Below are 18,860 nucleotides of genomic sequence, written 5' to 3' on the forward strand. Positions count from 1 at the left end.
GTCTCTTTTCACCTTCCAGCCACTGGGTCTTGTTCTGCCTTTCTCTGCTCGATTAAAGAGCCCTTTAATACCCAAACTTCTCTCTCCATTAAGGCACTTCAACACTTCAATGAAGTCACCTTTCAATCTTCTTTTGATAAGAAGGGAGGCTGAGGGTTCTCACCAGAGAGCCCAAAGGATGGCTCCTCTGGCCGTGCCGTTCCGCCCCCGCGCCCCCCCCTCCCATGGCTCCTCCGGCCGTGCCGCCCCCCCTTTGCGTGCAGGAGATCAGCGCCGGCCGGGCAGGCCAAGCTTCAGAGCGGAGCGTGGGCCCCGCCCGCTGGCGCCATGGTAACCCCTGACTAAGGCGCCACTTTTGGAAAATGTGCTGAGGGGAAGTGGCTGCTTCCCCTGTACCCCCCTTAGATACGCTACTGGTGGGGATCACTGCCGGGGCACTATTTCAGCCCCACATTTTTGGGTGGACCTCCCACCGTGGGAGCTGCAGAGCACTCCCCCGCGACACACAAACACACACACCCTGGTGTTGGGAGGGGAACAGGGGAAAGGACAAAAGAAGCAAGAGAAGAAAGGAAAGGAGGGAGGGTTGGAGGAAAAGGTGAAACAAAAAGGACAAACCCCAATGTCCCCAGTGATTCTAGGGGACAAAATCCCAGGTGCGGAATAAAATTCTGCCTCCTCAAGCTCGTGTTTTCCATGCCTAGAATTCAACTCTCACCCGATGGATCAGACTGAACAGGTTTCACACTTGGAGGAGGCTCTTACCTTCTGCACAGGGACGTCTGCTTTCTAGTACAATCACGAAAAGGGAAGGAGAAAACTCGACAGAGGTTCCTCCTGCCGCTCACGTACGTGAACCCGAATGTTCTCTCAGTCCTCAAAGAGAGACCTCGAGACAGAGACGTGCTGAAGCAAAGCCCCAGGGGTCTCTGAGCTTTCCCGGGCCCCTCGCCTCTGTCCTGCCTGGCTGATGTCAGCAACTCTCTGTGAGGTCACCACCTTTGACCAATAGTCTGAGGGCCTGCAAAAGGCCTTTGTGATGTTACTGCCACGCCCCTCCCTTGCGGTGCTAATGTCCTGCCCCTGGCCAGGCACCTGGCAGCTTTGAGCTACTCCCTGTGGATCACCCCACTCAAGGCGTGTTCATTCTAGGAAGCAAGCCGGCTAGACAGTAAAACCTCAGACGCTGCTCCCAATGCCACACTCTGTTTTTCAGAAATTAGCAGACTTGATGTCCAGAAGAGACCATTAGAGCATCTAATCTGACCCCCGGCATGTCACAGGCCTCCTGTGTGACACAATAGCTACTTTGGGGGCAAACACATTCCAGAAAGGCATCTAGTCTTCATTAAATGACAGCAAGAGAGGGCGAATCCACCACTTTCCTTGGTAGCTTGTTCCTGTGGTGAATCATTCTCGCTGTTGAATATTTGTGCTTTATTTGTAATATGAATTTGTCTCTTTTCACCTTCCAGCCACTGGGTCTTGTTCTGCCTTTCTCTGCTCGATTAAAGAGCCCTTTAATACCCAAACTTCTCTCTCCATTAAGGCACTTCAACACTTCAATGAAGTCACCTTTCAATCTTCTTTTGATAAGCTAAACAGGTTGAGCTCTTTCAATCGCTCACTAGAAGGCATTTTTCTCCAGCCCTCAGAACATTTGGTGGCTCTTTGCTGCCCCAGCTCCAATTTCACAACATCTTTTTCAAAGGAGGACACCAAAACTGGATGCAGAATTCCAATATCGGTCTCACTGATGCCGTGTCACCTCCTGTGACGCTATTGACATAATCTGTAACTGTATAGATCACCGTTGTGACCACTGTTATATATTTGCAGCCAATATTGTATAAAGGTTGTCATGGAAGGGGTCTATGGAGAGGTTCTGATTGGCTGATTATAATTATGCTATTTGTATATGTGTATCAGTTTTGTAGTTGACGTTCTGAATATTGGCTCTATACTGTCTGTATTTCAAGCTTGTGCTATGCTTCCAGGGAACACCCCAGACAAGTTGGTGTTAGTTCTGCTTAGCCTGCTTGATGGCCCACTAAGGACCATGAGCTATACAATTGACCCATTGAGAGAAGGTGGATACACCTTGTGACTCAGCAAGGCATACAGGGACCTGCCTATGGACAGAACTCTAAGGTTTTTCTATGCCACATGCTGGATAGAGTGTTCTTGGGACAAAGAAAGCAAAGACCACACGGCAAGAGACTATAAAAGGCTGATGCCTCGTCTCCATCTTGTCTTCAATCCTGCTTCATAGCTCCGGAGGGACTTTGCTATAAAAGGAAGCTCTATACAAAGGACTGAATGACCCATCCCAGCTGTGGATGTACTCCAGAGACTTGATTTGAACCTGCAGTTTATTCTATCACTGCTACAAGCCTGAACCGAGAACTTTGCCATTACTGTATGCAGGGCTGGCTTTAGGAAGTGTGGGGCCCAATTTGAACATTTTAGGCGGGGCCCCGACAGGGATGATTAAAAAAAACACGTAACCCTCCCCCTTCATTTCTTCCATGTATTATTTACTTTCCATAACTATATAAATAAAATTAAAATTATATATTACATATATTGCTAGCCGGAGGCAGGGCAGGGTCAGGGCAGAGGCTGACTGGAGGTAGGGTCTGCCTGGAGGCAGGGCAAGGCGTGTGGGGCTGGCTGCGGGCAGGGGGTGTGGGGCTGGCTGGATACAGGGGCTGGCCGCGGGCAGGGCAGGGGGTGCAGCAGGGGCTGGCTGCAGGCAGGGGCTGGCTGGGGCAGGGGGTGCAGCAGGGGCTGGCTGTGGGCAGAGGGTGCAGGTCTGGTTGGAGACAGGGGCTGGCTGCAGGCAGGGCAGGGGGTGCAGCAGGGGCTGGCTGCAGGCAGGGAGTGCGGGGCTGACTGCAGGCAGGGGCTGGCTGGAGACAGGGGCTGGTGGGGGTAGGGGGTGCGGGTCTGGCTGGAGACAGGGGCTGGCTGCAGGCAGGGTAGGGAGTGCGGGGCTGGTGCGGGCAGGTGGTGCAGCAGGGGCTGGCTGCAGGCAGGGGGTGCAGCAGAGGCTGGAGGCAGGGCAGGGGGTGCAGCAGAGGCTGGCTGCAGGCAGGGCAGGGGCCCCCCTGCTTCTACCACCTTGGCCCTTTAAATAGCTGCCGGAGCCCTGGGGAAGCTGTGGGGCTCTCGTGGCTATTTAGAGGACTGAGGCAGCAGAGGTAGCTGGAGCCCCGGCACTTTAAATAGCCCCCGGAGTCCCCTGCTACCCCAGGGCTCTGGTCCAAGCACTAGACTCCTCCCAATAAGCACCCTAGCTCCCCCTTCTCCTCAACTGGTACATAAAACTACAAGTCCCAGAATCCCTTGCTTCCGCCATCCCACCTCCTGAAGGGGCAGCCAATGGGCCGGAGCCGTTTGCTGATTGGCAGGTGCGCGGGCCAGTGGGGACGAACCCATGCCCTGCGCGTGGTGGCAGTAGGCGATGGCGGCGCCGGGCTGGGAGCGGGCGCTGCGGCTCGTGCTGTGCGCGCTGGGGCTGGCGCTCTCCGTGTACGCGCTGCACGTGGAGAGCTCGCGGGAGCGGGACCCCGGGTACCGGGCCATGTGCGACCTGAGCCCCTCCGTCAGCTGCTCCAAGGTCTTCACCTCCAGGTGAGCGGGGGGGGGACCGGCCCCATTGCTACCCCTCGCCCCATGGCATGACTCCCCCTCCCCCCATTGCAACCCCTGACACCATGACATGACTCCCCCTTGCTCCTCTGCAACCCCCCGCCCCATGGCATGACTCCCCTTTGCCAAGCACCCTTCAGAGCTTCCTGTGATAAACTGCGAACTTTGGACAATAGCGGGGTGCTAGGAAGGGTCACCCCCTTGTGTTGCTGTGACAATGCGGTTTTGGCGGAACCCAACTGAGAGTGCCAACTCAGGACAAATTGCTAAAACAGGGCAGTTACAGCCCAAGGCTGGGGTTTTTCCACCTCTAAGGCAAACCAAACCAGCCAGACTAGGAGGACTTCGGTCTCATCCCACTGGCTAACCGCAAGTCTCACAAGCAATCTCCTTAGACACTCCAGTTTCCCAGTATAACCACCAGGGCCACACGTTATGGGGACAAATGGTTATGAAAACCAATACCCCAGTAAAAGAAAAAGGTTCTCCTGATCCCAAAGGACCAAGCCCCAGACCCAGGTCAATATACAAGTCAGATCTTATCCACAAATCACGCTGCTGCCGATCCTTTAGAATCTAAAATCTAAAGGTTTATTCATAAAAGGAAAAAGATAGAGATGAGAGTTAGAATTGGTGAAATGGAATCAATTACATACAGTAATGGCAAAGTTCTCGGTTCAGGCTTGCAGCAGCGATGGAATAAACTGCAGGTTCGAATCAAGTCTCTGGAATACATCCCCCGCTGGGATGGGTCCTCAGTCCTTTGTTCAGAGCTTCAGTTTGTAGCAAAGTTCCTCCAGAGGTATGAAGCAGGATTGAAGACAAGATGGAGATGAGGCATCAGCCTTAGATAGTCTTTTCCAGGTGTAAGAACACTTCTTTGTTCTTACTGTGGAAAATTACAGCAAAAATGGAGTCTGGAGTCACATGGGCCAGTCCCTGCATACTTTGCTGAGTTACAAGGCGTATCTGTCTTCTCTCAATGGGTCCATTGTATTGTAACCCTTCCATTGTATTGTAACCTGTGAGCTGCGCCGCGCCGCGCCGCTCACCGACCTGTGAGCCGCGCCGCTCCGCTCCGCTCCGCTCCCCGACCTGTGAGCCGCTCCGCTCCGCTCCGCTCTAGCCATCCCTTGGGCTGCTCCCACAAGGCTCTGCTCTGCTCTGCTCCTCCAGCCACTCCACTCACCCCCGCTAGGCTAAGTTAGCATAGCTTCAGGCTCCCCCACTAATGACCTCAGCTCTTAAATAGCTTTAGCTCTTTTGTGATTTCAGCTCTTAGTGATTTCAGCTAGTAGTAGGGGAGCCCCAATGCTGGTGCACTATTGGCCCAAAGGGAACTCAGCTCAGCAGTCTGTAACTAGACTCCTAAGGGAAGCAAAGTTAGCTCTGACATTCAACAGTGGAGAGAGAAGGAGGTGCAATTGGTGTTTCAGGCCCACAAAAGGGACCCACACCACCAGGTACCAATACCTGCCCTCAACCTCTCTCAATGCCCCTTGACAAGCAAATGCTACTTAGGTAATGGTGAATGACTCACTCAGTCCTTCTGTCATACAACAGTTCCACTGGCCTTGATTCACAGAATCAGGGTAACAAAACTTTATTCTTCCTGCCCCAATAACAGAGAAACTGGGGATCCCACACCAGCCAAAGTAACCACTTTGAGTTGCTGTGGTTTCATGCCAGGCGAGTGGGTGTGCCTATGCAAACAAGATCAGCCCCTGGAGTTCTTTTCCACACTCGCCATAATTCACCACCAGATGTCAGGGTAGAGCTCATCCTGACTCTGCTTACAGTATAGCTGATGGTCCTTAATGGGCCATCAAGCAGGCTAGGCAGAGCTAATCTCAGCTTGTCCCAGAAGCATAGCATAAGTTTGCCATACAGACAGTATAGAGCCAATATTCATAACTTCAACTACAAAACTGATACACACATATAGACAGCATGATCATAACCAGTAAACCATAACCTTGTCCTAGACACCCCATTTGACCCCCTTTATACAAGATTTGGGTGCCAGTACAGGACCTTGGTTGCAACAATGATCTATACGGTCCCAGTTTATGTCAATAACGTCACAGTTGCCCCAGAGTAGCCTGGGTCAGAGCCCAGTGGGAGGCCCTGGGCTCCCCCACCATCTGCTGCGCCCTTCCCCCCAAAAGGGCCGAAACCCTGACCACTAGGCAACATCCCCATGAGCGAAGGCCATCACGAGGCATCCATCTTCGAAAGTTTGCAGAGGATGCGGGAGCAGAAAGGGGAGAGAGGATGAGGGTGGCTCTTGGGAAGAGGGAGAGAGGGAGCCTTATGGGAATCTGTTTACCGCCATCAACCCAAAGATCAGATCATTGATGCCTAGAATCTTCCCTGACATGTTGTAATTGATTATTTGCATTTATCAACATTGAATTTCATCTGCCTTTTTGTTGCCCAGTCACTCAGTTTGGTGAGATCCCTTTGTCACACTTTGCACTCTCTTTTGGACTTAACTAACTTGAGTTGGTTTGTATCAGCTGCAAATGTTGCCACCTCACTGTTTACCCCTTTTTCCAGATCACTTAGGAGTATGTTGAACAGAACTGGTCCCAGTACAGAGCCCCGGGGGACACCACTATTTACCTCTCTCCATTCTGAAAACTGACCACTTAGTCAGACCCTCTCTTTCTTGCCTTTGAACCAGTTACATATCCCAGAGAAGACCTTCCATCTTATCCCATTTTGCTTCAGAGCCAAGGGAGGGCCCTTCTCAAATGTTTTCTGAAAATCTAAGTACACTATATCCACGGGATCACCTTTATCTACATGCTTGTTGACTCCCTCAAAGAATTCTAGTAAATTCGTGAGGCATGATTTCCCTTTACAAAAACCATGTTCACTCTTTCCCAACAAATTATGTTTATCTATGTGTCTAATAATTGTGCTCTTTATAATTTCACCCAATTTGCCTGGTACTGAAGTTAGCCTTAGTTGCCTGTAATTGCCAGGAGCATCTCTGGAGCCTTTTTTATGCATTGGTGTCATATTAGCTCTCCTCCAGGCATCTGGTGTGGAAGCTGATTTAAAGGACAGGTGACTTATTGCTGTTTAATTTATCAATTTGTTCCAAAACCAGTAGGGATACTGGTCCTTACTGAATAGTCAAGTCATGATCACCGGCCCCAGAGCAACCATGGACATCCAGTCCAGTGATCAGTTCATCTTTATCCAACACAAGGAGGCCCACAATAGAGTCACTCCTAGTTGGGCACAAAACTTTGTATTAGAAAAGTATCTATAATTTTTTAAAATGGCCAAGGACGATTTACTCCTGGCTACGTGAGACCGCCCCTGTCTGTCTCCCAGTAGGAAGTCCCCCGGGCTAACCTAATTTCTTCCCACAAGTCATAGACAGGTGCAAAAGGAGAAACATTTCCTGCTCTCTGGTTTGGATTCAGTGAACTGTGCCAGCCCCCCACCGGTTCATCTGCTGGGCTGTGTCAGTAGCAGCTTGATCCCTATCCATTCGAGGTCCGGGGTTCTCAATAACCAAGAACGTAAAACAGGTAATGATGTGTCTAATGCAGGGGCTCTCAAACTTCATTGCACTCCGACCCCCTTCTGACAACAAAAATTACTACACGACCCCAGGAGGGGGGACCGAAGCCTGAGCCCTCCCGACCCTGGGTGTGGGGGGAAAGCCAAAGCCCAAATCCCCCCACCCTGCGTGGGGAGGCCAAAATCGAAGCCCAAGGGCTTCAGCCCCAGACAAGGGGCTTGCAACCCGAGCTTGACTGCCTAGGGCTGAGGCCCTCAGGCTTTGGCTTCCCCCTCAGTCAGGGGGGCTCGGACTTCAGCTTTGGCCTCAGACCCCAGCAAGTCTAAGCCAGCCCTGGTGACCCCATTACAATGGGATTGTAACTCACTTTGGGGTCCTGTCCCAGAGTTTGAGAACCACCTCCCTGCCCACCACTTTTTGTACCCTCTCTCCCCTACCTCAGTGGGCTGTAACCAGCGACATACCCATCGTCCCCCCGGGTTTCCCCATTTCCCCTCCCCAGGGAGAATTTCCATCTCCTCTTCCTTATTGCCCAGATTCCGCTGCCAAGAGCAGTGGTGCTTCCCTTCACGAGTGATATCCTGCAGGGCACATACACCACAGTACAGCATTCCCCTGCGTCCACACTGGTGTTCCTGGCTTACGAATAACCCATCCTGCAGTGAGAGACACCATCTCCCATGTCCCTTTCTTCCCTCCATTGCAAGGTGCTGGGGGAGAAAGAGAACATGTCCCGAGGGCTGAGGCCCCATGGGATTGCTGGCGTTGCAGCATGCTCTCCAGGAACCCTCAAACCTCTGCAGCATCAGAACAGCAGAGCCTGGATTGGAGCAAGGGCAAGGCCTGTTTTCCTCAGAATCCTTCCCTCAGGCCTGGAGCATTTAGAGCAGAAATCCCTGGGGGAGTTAATGTTGCTCTAAAAAGAGCTGCCAAGGGGGGTGAAGCTTCTTGACACCACCACACAAAGGGATCTGTTTGTTGAGCTGCGTAAAGCCCTGCACTGATTCTCGGAGAGGATTCCCCCGAGCAGTTGGGGGAGGCAGGACCTTATTCCTTCCCTCTCGTGACAGGGCCGTGTGAGAGCTTGTAGGAAGCCAGAGGCAGCTTTCTAGAGGGTTAATTCAGAAAGTCCCTGTGGAACCTAGGGGCTGCGGCCTATGGCAGGAAGGAGCCAGGTGGTGGTTGGAGAGACTCTAGGAGGAATGCTATGGGATGGCGCTCTGATCTCCTCTTCACTCTGCTTCTTCCCACCCCCACCTTTGGGGTCAGTGCATCACCTTCTCCTTACTGCCTGTGGGCTGGAAAGCAGAGATGGAAGGAGAGAGGTTGCCCATTCAGCCCACGCACAGGGGGATCCATTGCAGCTCATGTCCTCCTGCTTGTCCCAGCCCAGAGCAATGCCTGTCACCGAGCCTGGACTCGGTGACTGCATTAGTTGCCAACAGGGGAGTGTGGCAGAAGAGGACACAGAACATGTCTACAAATCACTTTTTCTGGACTGCTGAGGTGGGGGGGGAGAGAGGCCAGAATCCATCTGGTGCTTTAGGACTCTGAGGACGCTCTGGGATGGGGAGCGAAGTCTCTGGAGCCTCGGGAGGTGCAGGTTTGGAGACACGTGGCTCCTACCTAGTCCAGCGTAACCTGCCGTGCTCCCCCACAAGAGCCATGGTAACAGGCAACACTGCCTCTCTCTTTCCTTGGCCACATGGATCGTGTCCTTTTTCTGGTCGCTAGTCCAGAAAAGGAGGACAAGCGCTCACTACTGCTGCCACCTGGGGGAGTTGCTGGGTTGAGATCAGCTGGTAGAAGGAGGCAATAGCCCCAGAATCTGGGACTTCAAGGCCCTAGATTGACCTCTTACCTTTATAGACCCCCCAGCCCCATACACAGCTATTTTAAAGTTTAGCCTGATAGTAAAGAGACCCCTTTTCAACCCTTCAGCACACAAGAGAGCCTGCAGCATTTGTCATTAACTATTTATTTCTCCTTTCCTGGCTCCCAAACGGCTTCTCCTCCCTACTGCCGCCAGCCACCTTCGAGTTCTCCCTCTTCTCTCCCCGGCTCTGCTCACTTGATTGCAGCAGCTCAGCAGATGGTCCAGCTTTACTCTTTCACTTCCATTCTTCTTCCCTTCTTCGGGTGGCTGCATTTGCCATTGAGCAGGCTGATGGAAATCCCTGAGTGCTCGGCCTAGGCCAGGGGTCTCCAACACGCGGCCTGCGGGGCTATTTCTCTAGGTAAGCGGCTCCAGGCCACAGCCCAATGCCATCCTGCACCCCAACCCCCTGCCCTGAGCCCCCTGCCTGCACCCCAACCCTCTGCCACACCTCGCACTCCCTCCTGCACCCCACACCCCAACCCCTTGCCCTGAACCTCCTGCCTGCACCCCAACCCCCTGCTGCACCCCAATGCTCTGCCACACCTCGCACTCCCACCTGCACCCCACACCCCAACCCCCTGCCCTGAGCCCCCTGCCTGCACCCCAACCCCCTTCTGCACCCCAACTCCCTGCCCTCAGCCTCCAGCCACATCCCACACCCTTTCTGCACCCTAACCCCCTACCCTGAGCCCCCTGTCTGAACCCCTCACCCCTACTGCACCCCACACCCCAACCCCCTGCCCAGAGCCCTCTACTGCACCCTGCACCCCCTGCCTCACCCCTCCAACTCCCTGCCCTGAGCCCCCTGCACCTCAACTCCCGCCCTGAGACCCTGCCACACCCCTCGGGCAGCGAGGGGGGAGGGATGTCAGTGATGTGGCCCTCGGGCCAATGAACTAGTCCTCATGCAGCCCTCATGGTCATTGGAGTTTGAGACCCCTGGTCTAGGCTCACAGGCCCAGCAGCTAAAGCCAGGCCCCACTGAGAGCAGGGGGAGATTAGCCTGGAGTGTCAGGAGTGGAGGCTTGGCCCATGGGGACCCAGGCACTGCCACTGCTGCTACCTTCATGGTGAATCCTCCAACGCCTCGCCAAAGGGCTCTTCCACATTCTGCAAACTGGCCTCACGGGCTGACTGTCTAGGAGAACAGAAACCCTTTGTTAGAGCCGGAGAGTCTCTTGCCACGGCTCCCTGAGGGTCACAGTCAAACACCTGCAAGTCTCTAGGAGGCTCTCAAGGAGTTCCCTGCTCAGGCACTTGGCACCCACTAGCCATGGTCTCGGACAGCGGCATTGCCAAGGGAGCTCAGCAGATGGTCCCTTCTATGGCTTCCTGAGTGGGAGGGAGGTTGGTCTTGTCATTTAAGGCCTAGTGTCAGAGTCAGGGCTCCTGGGTTCTCTGACTTTGGAAATGGATGGAGTCTAGTGGTTGGAGCTGGACTGGTATCAGTCCCACACTTCCCTCCTGCCTCTGTCAGGGACGTCGTGTGTGACCTTGCAGCCAGTTGCTTTCTATCCCTATGCCCCAGCGAACAGGGATAATACTGACCCCCCTCAGAGCGGCTGGCAGGGGTCACCAGCATCATGACTCAAGTTGGAACGAGTTGTGCTCTTGGTTATGAAGGGCCCAGATTCAGTCCCCATGGATGCCCAGGGGGTCTGTATTGTGGCCATGGTTTGACTAACCTAGCATTACAGGCTGTTTAGCCCGGTCCTGGCCAGGCGTGGTGCATCTGCTCCTGGCCCTCTCATCAGACACAAGAAGATGGCCCACCAAGGACAATCCATCAGCTCCCATCTGGTGTTCAGCTCCAGGATGGATTGGGAGCCCTAGTCAGGCCATAGAAAGACAGGGGGGTGTTCTTTGGTGGAAACTGCTGGAGCTTCAGCCTCTGCTCCCACCTCCACCCCCACGCTAAGGGCTTCAAAAGTGGTGCCTGACTCCAGGTCAACAAAGTAGCCGAACTGAGGCCAGGGTGGGACTGATCCTAAGAAAAGAGCAGATTTCTCATCGGCTCTAGGGAGATTCCCCTAGGAAAAGCAGCTGGGGCGATACAAGCACTACCCCTCAGCCCTTGAATAGCGGGCAACTGGGACTTTGGGAGCCAAGGGACTTGTGTATCTTGCTGGAGATCAGAAAGGGGCATTGGAGATGTTGTACCAAAGTCCATGTCACGGCTGGGTCAAGGGCAGCCAGACCTACTGGTCAGAGCCAGAGTCCACACTTACATGACAGGAGTGGAGAGTCAGCCAGGTCAGGATACTGGAAGATCAGCAGCAAAAGACAAACTTGTGATCACCACCACAACTCAGATGCCAGGAAATCAAGCCAGGGGAGCGGCAGCAGAACCAGGCAGCGCACGGTCCAGAACCGGGAGCAGGCCTGGTGTTCAGTCAGCTTCGTGTTCCTGCTGCTGTCTTACACAGGGCCAGGGAGCTTTCCTGGGACTCCTCCAATAGGACCTCAGGAGTGGAGCCTCAAACTGGGGCTGAACTTCATGGGTCCGAGGTAAGCAATTTTCAGCAGGCTTCCAGATGGAGGGTTGGAGTGTGGCTGCTCCCATGAACCCTGCAGACCCGGGTTGGAGACCCCTGGGTGGTGACAGTGAGTGATCTCTCCCCGCTCAAACCTCCTGCAGCAGGAAACCGTCTCCAGGATCCTGGACACCGCCTCTGAGAATAAAATGAGGATATCAGGATGAGAAATAGGGCTCTGTACCAGGGCTGGGATCCAGGGACAGGGAAAGCTCCCAGGCAGGCTATGCATTGGGGATGCCATTTCTCCCCCAAGAGACCCACACCCCCAAGGAGTAAATGGCTCTTACCTCCATGAGGGACTGGGGTCTTCCATCTAAGCCTCTTTGAGAGCCGGCATTGCTGGGACGAGGTGACCTGTCTCCACTGCTCCCTGACGTGGCTCAGCTACAGGAAGTGCCCGTCTGGAAGGCTGTGCCAGATCCCAGGGCCTGGAAGACAGCTGGAAGGAGGCTCCTATTCCTGTCACGCCCAGAGCCCCCATAGAAGGGCCAAGGGGAGAATAAAGGGCAGGAGGTGAAACTAGCCCTGAGCCTCTGTCCCACCCCCACCTCCTCAAAAGGAGAGCTTTCCGAGCTCCAGTGGGGCTGTGGCCCTGACACAAGGGCTTTTCTTCACCACATGGGGCAGGGAGAGCTCTGCCTGGGCGCAGATGGAATGAGGTGGGGTAGACCAAGGAAAGAGGGAAGGGGAGTGGGTGCAAGGGAAAGAGGTCCTGCCCCATATGAAGGAATTTGGGGGGCAGAGGGAAGAACCCTGCTCCACAGAAAGGGGAGAGAGTTTCTGTCAGTGCTGGGGGGCTCCATTTCCCCTTCCACTAGCTCCCCTTCTCGCTCTCCCACTCAGAGGGAAGCCACTCCAGCTGGCCCAGTCTGGTCCTCACCAGAGTCTGCAGGGTAGCAGTGGGCCCACAATAGGGCTGGGCGGTTTTGACAGGGTTGGGACTCACCAGCATGGCGCCTCCTGCTAGTCGCTCTGGGAATTAGCTCAGTTGATGGGGAACGCCCTCTGCTGGCAGCATCCCATCCATCTCTTGTCCTCCATTGGCATCTGGAGCCGTGTTGCTCACCGCTTGACACTGCCCTTCAGGCCACTGCCCCTCCAGCAGTGCCCACTAGTCCATCCTCACCCCATTCCCGGGGCGGGGGTTAGCAACAGTCCTTGCACCTGCCTCAGTGGCCAACCGCAACCCCCAAAGTCTAGCCCCTTGTCTCAAGGGCCGGTTACAATTTGTCTCAGCCACCGGATGGCCAGATGCAGTACTGCCCAGCCCTAGATGCTGGTCTCCTGTTCTGGAGACAGACCTTCCCCCATGAAATTCTGGGACAGACTACCTGCTGCTCTCCTGGGCAGCCATTATATAGGGCCTAGCCTAGCCCTGATTGGCTGGCTCTAATCTCGGCCCTGATTGGCTCTCAGTAGGCCCTTCCCTGATTGGCTGACGGCTTGCACAGCCATTCTGGCCTACTCTAGTTCCCTCTCACATGGGGGTGGGGCAGCCGTCCCACCACAAACCCTCCCCCTTAAAAAATGCTCACGGGGGAGGGGAGGAAAGGGGTCCCTCTCGCCCCAGTTTCCTTCGTAGTGGGGCCTGCAGGGCATCCCTTTCCTCTCGCAGGCCCTCCAAAGTCTGGAGCCAGCTGCTTCCTACCTGTAGGGTCTGGGTTCCCACTGTTGAACGCCCTGGTCCTACGTGGGTTCCTACTTCTCTTTGGGTTCCCACATGGGCCCTCGTGGCTCCTATGTGGGTTCCCTCATTTTGGTGGGGTCTCTCTGCCCCAGCCCCTTTCTCTCTAGGGGCCTCCATCTTCACCACCTCTTCTCTGTGGCTGGTCTCTGACCGAGCCCTGGTCTCAGACACTCCCCCTTTCTGCCTCAGGGGGCAGTGCCTCTTTAAACGTCCCCGTTGGTGGCAATGGAAGCACTTTCTGGGTCTTCCCCCTGCCACATCCCTACTCCTGCTTGTTGGGGCCCTAGCCCTTCCTTCTGGGCTGGCCCAGGCCTTGGGAGTCCTGTAGGGGCACTCTCTCTTCAGGTGCCCTGGCTCCCCACAGACCCAACAAGCTGGGGGCCCCCCTGTTACTCTCACAGGGGGTGCCTTTTCTGGGTGGGGCCTCTCTGCCCCCTCCCAGTAGCGACACTCCCTCTTTTAGTATTCCTGTCGCCTACAGGCGAAGCAGTTCAGCGTTCCTGGCCTCTCGCCCTCGGTGCCGGATCTCTTGTTTGGTCTGGGTGCCGACCTCCACAGCAGCCAAAACAACTCCCTCTGCTGTTCGGCAAGCCGAGCCACCCAGGCCCTCCAATAGAAGTCTCTTTTCTCCACCATTTTGGTCTCTCCATGTGGCACAATCTGCCTAGTCCGCTTGACGGTGTCCTTCTTCAGGCCACTTCCCTCCAGCAGTGCCCCCTAATCCATCCTCATCTCCTTCCGGCGGGGCGGGGGGAAGCAGGTTAGCAACAGTCCTTGCACCTGCCTCAGTGGCCAACCAAAACCCCCAAAGTCTAGCCCCTTGTCTCAAGGACCGGTTGCAGTTTGACTCAGCCATCGCATGGACAGCTGCAGTACAAGAGGGAACTGGGGGACCCAGGCCCACCAACTATCCTGGGTCCAAACCCAGGGATCCTCTAGTGGCAGTCTCCCTGCTCTCCCCTTGTCCAACTGTCCCTGGGCCACTTCTCCTCTGGGCCCTTTCTATCAGGGCCTGCAGTCTGGCAGGTCTTGGGCCGGAGCTGTAGTATGCTCCCTTGAGCCTGCCCAGCACTGCTCTTTCAGAGATGCTGGTCTCCTGCTCTGAGGACAGACCTTCTCCCATGAAGGTCTGGGGGATACTGCCTGCTGCTTGCCTGGGCAGCCTTTATATAGGGCCTAGCTTAGTCCTGATTGGCTGGCTCTAATCTCGGCCCTGATTGAGTCTCAGTTGGCCCTTCTCTGATTGGCTACCAGCCTCTGCAGCCGCTCTGGCCTACTCTAGTGCCCTCTTGCATGGGGGTGGAGCAGCTGCCCCACCTCAGCGATCAGCTGTCGCAACCAGGCTGTGGCCTGGGCTGCGGGGCTGGCTCCAGGCACCAGCGGAGGAAGCACATGCCTGGGGCGGCATTCCGTCCATTCTTGGGGCAGCACAGGCCGGGCAACTTTTTTTTTTTTGCACTTCAGCTGTTCGGGTGGCGGCAGTCCGAGCGTTGTTGTTGGTTTTTTTTCTGCTTCGGCAGTTCGGGTGGCAGCAGTCCAAGTGGTTGGGGTTTTTTTGGTTTTCTTTTTGCTCACTTTGGCAGTCCGAGCGTTGTTGTATTTTTTTTTTTTTTTGCTTGGGGCAGCAAAAATGGTAGAGCCGGCGCTGCTGGGCTGAGGTCGCTCAAGTGGTCAGCCCCTCAACACATTGTATCGGGGGTGGCTCAGGCCTGGGCGGGGCCCAAGCACCCCACAAACAACCAGACTTCAAGGGCGGGCCCTGGCCTGGGTGGAACCCTGGCAGCCAGCAAACAGATAGACTTGACAGGGCTGGCTCTAGCCTGGGCGGGGCCCCGGTGGCCAGCCAACAAACAGTTCCTGTCCTGGGCTAGAGCCTCCTTGCACCGTGTAGGGGGTCAGCCACCCGGGGTGGGGTGGCAGGGGGACGCGGTCCCACCCTCCTCCCCCGCGTCCCAGCCCAAGGCGCTGGCAGGGGCAGGATTGGTTGCCCCTGCGTCAGCGGGGATCCAGCCGCAACACGCCGACTGAGCCGCGCCGGGCTCTGCAGCCAGCAGCTCCCGGGCTGCCCCTTGGCTACTTCCTGCCTCCCCGGGGTTTGGTACCTGCGGCCTCCAGGCCTCTTCCGGCTCCTTGGGGTAAACCGCAGCGGGTACTCCGGGCCAGTCCTCGTCCATGTCTGGGGTTAGGGTTAGGGGCCTCTGGAGAACAGGCCAAGTGTCCTCCTCTGTTGCAGGCTGTCCCCCAACTGTGGTGAAGGGCCGGCCTTTTATATTTCCGACCCCACGCCCCGGTCCTTATGGCGAGGAGGGCGGGGTGATATAGGCTCCGCCCTCCAAGGGGCGTGTAGGGGGGCCCTCGCTCTCCCCCTCGGAGGGAGGCCGCTCGGTTGCAACAGAGTCTACCAGAGGCCCCGGTGGCCAGCCAACAGGCGATGGGGGTGGGGCGATATAGGCTCTGCCATCCAAGGGGCGTGTAGAGGGGCCCTCGCTCTCCTGCTCGGAGGGAGGCCGCTCAGTTGAAACAGAGTCTACCAGAGGCCCCGGTGGCCAGCCAACAGGCAAGGGGGGTGGGGCGATATAGGCTCTGCCCTCCAAGGGGTGTGTAGAGGGGCCCTCGCTCTCCTGCTCGGAGGGAGGCCCCTCAGTCTCACTACACTCCCCGTTTAGAGGGAGCGGGAGTTCCTGGTGGCCTTGGAGGCAGAATTCCTGCAGCGCCTCCGGCACTTGGCGCAAGTGCCGGATGATGTGAAGTTCGTTCATTATTTTGGCCGTGACGACCTCGTGCTGCAAGGGAACGAGGACCTGTCAGAGACTCAGACGCCCCCGTGGAATCAGGGGGAATTAAGGGCCCCTGGGACCAGCAGCAATTCCACCCAGCACCCGCGCACCTCTGAGGGATGAAGTCCCCCTCCTGACCCCCAGAATGGAGTCTTGTTTTCCTTTCAAGGGACCTCCAGTGCCAACAACCTCCTTGTAGGAGGAGCTCCTACCACCTCCCACCCAGTGCCCCTGACAGCTGTTCCACCTCCAATCCACAGCTCAAGTTCTCTGACCCCTCTCCTCCACCCCCACCCAGGTTGGGCAGGGAGGGGGCTCTAGCGGGGCGGGGGGAGGGATTCTGGCAGCAGTGAAGTGGGATGTGGGGAGCTTGAGACCTTTCCCCCAGTTATCCCAGCCACTGAGGCTGAAGCCGTAGGATGGCAGCCCTGGTGAATGGGGCAGATGAGCAGCCCCTGCTGAGTGAATCCTCCCGTTCTCTCTAGAGCGAGTCCAGCCCTGCCGGCAGCAGGATGAGCTTCCCCCGCCCATGTGCCTCAGACCTGCCCGGTCAGTCGCCATCACCCCTCAGTCCTTGGCCTCCCAGGCTGCCAGTGACGGGAACAACTCTGGGTGGTGGCGCGGGTGACAGGAGAGGCTCGCAGAGGGCACGTAGAGGACTCTGCTGCCCTTCCCAAGAACAGAAGTCCGTGCTGAGGCAATGCTTGTCATTCATTAGCCTTGCTAACGAGCTGGGCTGGAACTGCTCCAGGGACAACCTCCTCCCTCCTGCTCATGGAGGTGAATTCATCTCCCTTCCCAGGAGCACCTGCTCTCACTCTCATTCCCCACCGGTCGCCTTGCTGCCAGGCTGGCAAATGGCCAGAGGATGGGAATGAGGCCTGGGCCCCGCCCCAATCTCCTGAGTCTAATGCAGCTGCTCACCTTGCTCCCCATCAGCTGCTCGGTTTGCCCCAGGAGGGAGTAAGTGAGGAGCAGCCCAGCCTGGCTGACACGCAGCAGGGGGTCGTGCATGGCCAGCACTGCTGTCTGCAGGAAGAATCTTCTCTGCCCCTCCGAGAAGAATTTGCCAAAAACCTGAAACCAACCAGATGTGAGGCTTCAGCAGATTGCCCCCAACCAGGCTCCAAATCCTGGCCTAGAACGGCAACTCCGTCGCGTGGCTCCAGGAGGCAGCCACCTGCCTGCAGAGCTGTGCCATGCCCTGGCAGAGTGTCCTTACCTCCCCCACCCTGGCGGTGTTCTTATAGCCGAGGAGCCGGCTGTCCTGGTGCCAGTCCCAGCACCAAAGGTCTTCGACCTCACGGATGGTCAGCTCTGGGAAAGAGAGAGACACATACACATTGGTCATTCTGGTTGCAGGGCTTGTGTCCTTCCAATCCCATTGGTGGCTGCACGGTGGGCAGAGCCCAACAGAACTGCGGGGGTGGTGGAGAACACAGAAAGAGAGAGAGAGAGACTGATCCGCCAGCCGGGGTCACTCGGAGAGAAATTGGCTGGGGTCCCAGTCTGACTCGTCTAGCCGGGTTCCTTACCCCTCTGGCGCAGCAGGAGCTGGTAGAGCCGGTAAACCCCCTCCCTGGCCTGCCGGCTGATGTCCTCGTCTGGGTCACTGATGGACAGAGCCAGCTGGGCCACGTGGTGGCCCATCCTGGGGAATTCGGCTGAGTTCTAATGGAAGGGAGAGGGAGAGGGGACTCCATCAGCATTTTCCTGTCAGCTCCCAGTCCCTGCCTGGGCCAGGACTCTCCTTCCCCTCAGCCCCTCTGCAGGAGATGCTAGAGGATAGGAGCTAGAGCTGAATCCTTAGTTATCTCTGCCCGCAAGGGAGCCCGGAGGATAGAGATGTGGGCAGGGCCCTCCAGGAGGATTTGCTTCCCCAGCTGCTCCAGGATGACAAGAAGGCAAGAACCTGGAGCCTGCTCCCCTTACAAGCGAGAGTCACCACTTAACCAGGACAAGAAGAACTTGACTCAAGCCAGGCTCATTCTCTGCTCTGACTCTGCCTCCCCAAGAGGATCACTCCTAGCCCACAGCCCCTGCAGCAGCAGATCCTCCAGCCCGTTGGAACCGGCCCCCCTACGCCTGGAGTCAGGAAGCTGGGCTCAGAGGCCACTTACGTCAAAGTCAGGGAGGGAGATGACGGATGTGAGCAGGGCCGCGCTGCTCCTGATGGCCCTGGCTCTCTCTCGTGGCACCCTGGACACGGTCCAGTAGTTAATGTGCTGTGGGGAAAGGAGGCAGCTCAGGATTGATGAGGGGGTGCATGTGTAGTGCTAATGCCCCCCCCCATCCCAAGGGGGCTGAGACATTGCATGCGGTGGGGGTGGAATATCTGATTCATTGACCGCAGAGTTTTAGAAGGGGACTCTTGCCCCCAGGACGATGCTTGTATCCTGTAGGTCACAACTTGTCATTTTCTCTCTAGATTGGGACAATGCTCGGTGTCAGGGCTGGTCCCATCCTCCCTGAACTGCTAATTCCTGAACAGCTCCCCAGGAAGGAGACAGACCCCTCCCCCCTCCCTGGCTCTCAAGTCCTTGGCTGGGTGAAGGGATTGAGTGTGAGCACAATACCCCCAGGAATCTCGGGGCCCGTCAGAGACAAGGGCTGATTGTCTGGGGCCCTCCTGTTTCTCTAGGAATGAGGCTGTGGCTCTTCTCTGAGGACCATCTTCTGGATCTCCCAGGAGGGGTTCAAACTCTCACTCCCCAAGCCAGCCGGGGGCCCTGTGGTTAGTGCTCGACACAACCAGGCAGAGCTCTGGCTTGAAGTCCCAGCTCCT

The 18,860-nt window shown here is 56.3% G+C and overlaps 1 protein-coding gene across 1 annotated transcript; it reads right to left on the reverse strand.

The window, feature by feature from the left end:
• Window positions 1-9,891: 9,891 nt before the first annotated feature.
• Window positions 9,892-17,267, reverse strand: LOC135982992 (protein diaphanous homolog 1-like). The gene is made up of 5 exons (XM_065592071.1): window positions 17,000-17,267; window positions 11,899-16,081; window positions 11,303-11,746; window positions 10,760-10,903; window positions 9,892-10,212 (listed from the first exon to the last, which is right to left on the reverse strand). Exons 1-2 carry the CDS (start codon window positions 17,087-17,089, stop codon window positions 15,593-15,595), a joined length of 579 nt encoding a protein of 192 aa, XP_065448143.1. The 5' UTR covers window positions 17,090-17,267; the 3' UTR covers window positions 9,892-10,212; window positions 10,760-10,903; window positions 11,303-11,746; window positions 11,899-15,592.
• Window positions 17,268-18,860: the final 1,593 nt, after the last annotated feature.

This window comes from Chrysemys picta, chromosome 4, assembly GCF_011386835.1.
Source record: "Chrysemys picta bellii isolate R12L10 chromosome 4, ASM1138683v2, whole genome shotgun sequence".
Classification (NCBI taxonomy): Eukaryota; Metazoa; Chordata; order Testudines; family Emydidae; genus Chrysemys; species Chrysemys picta.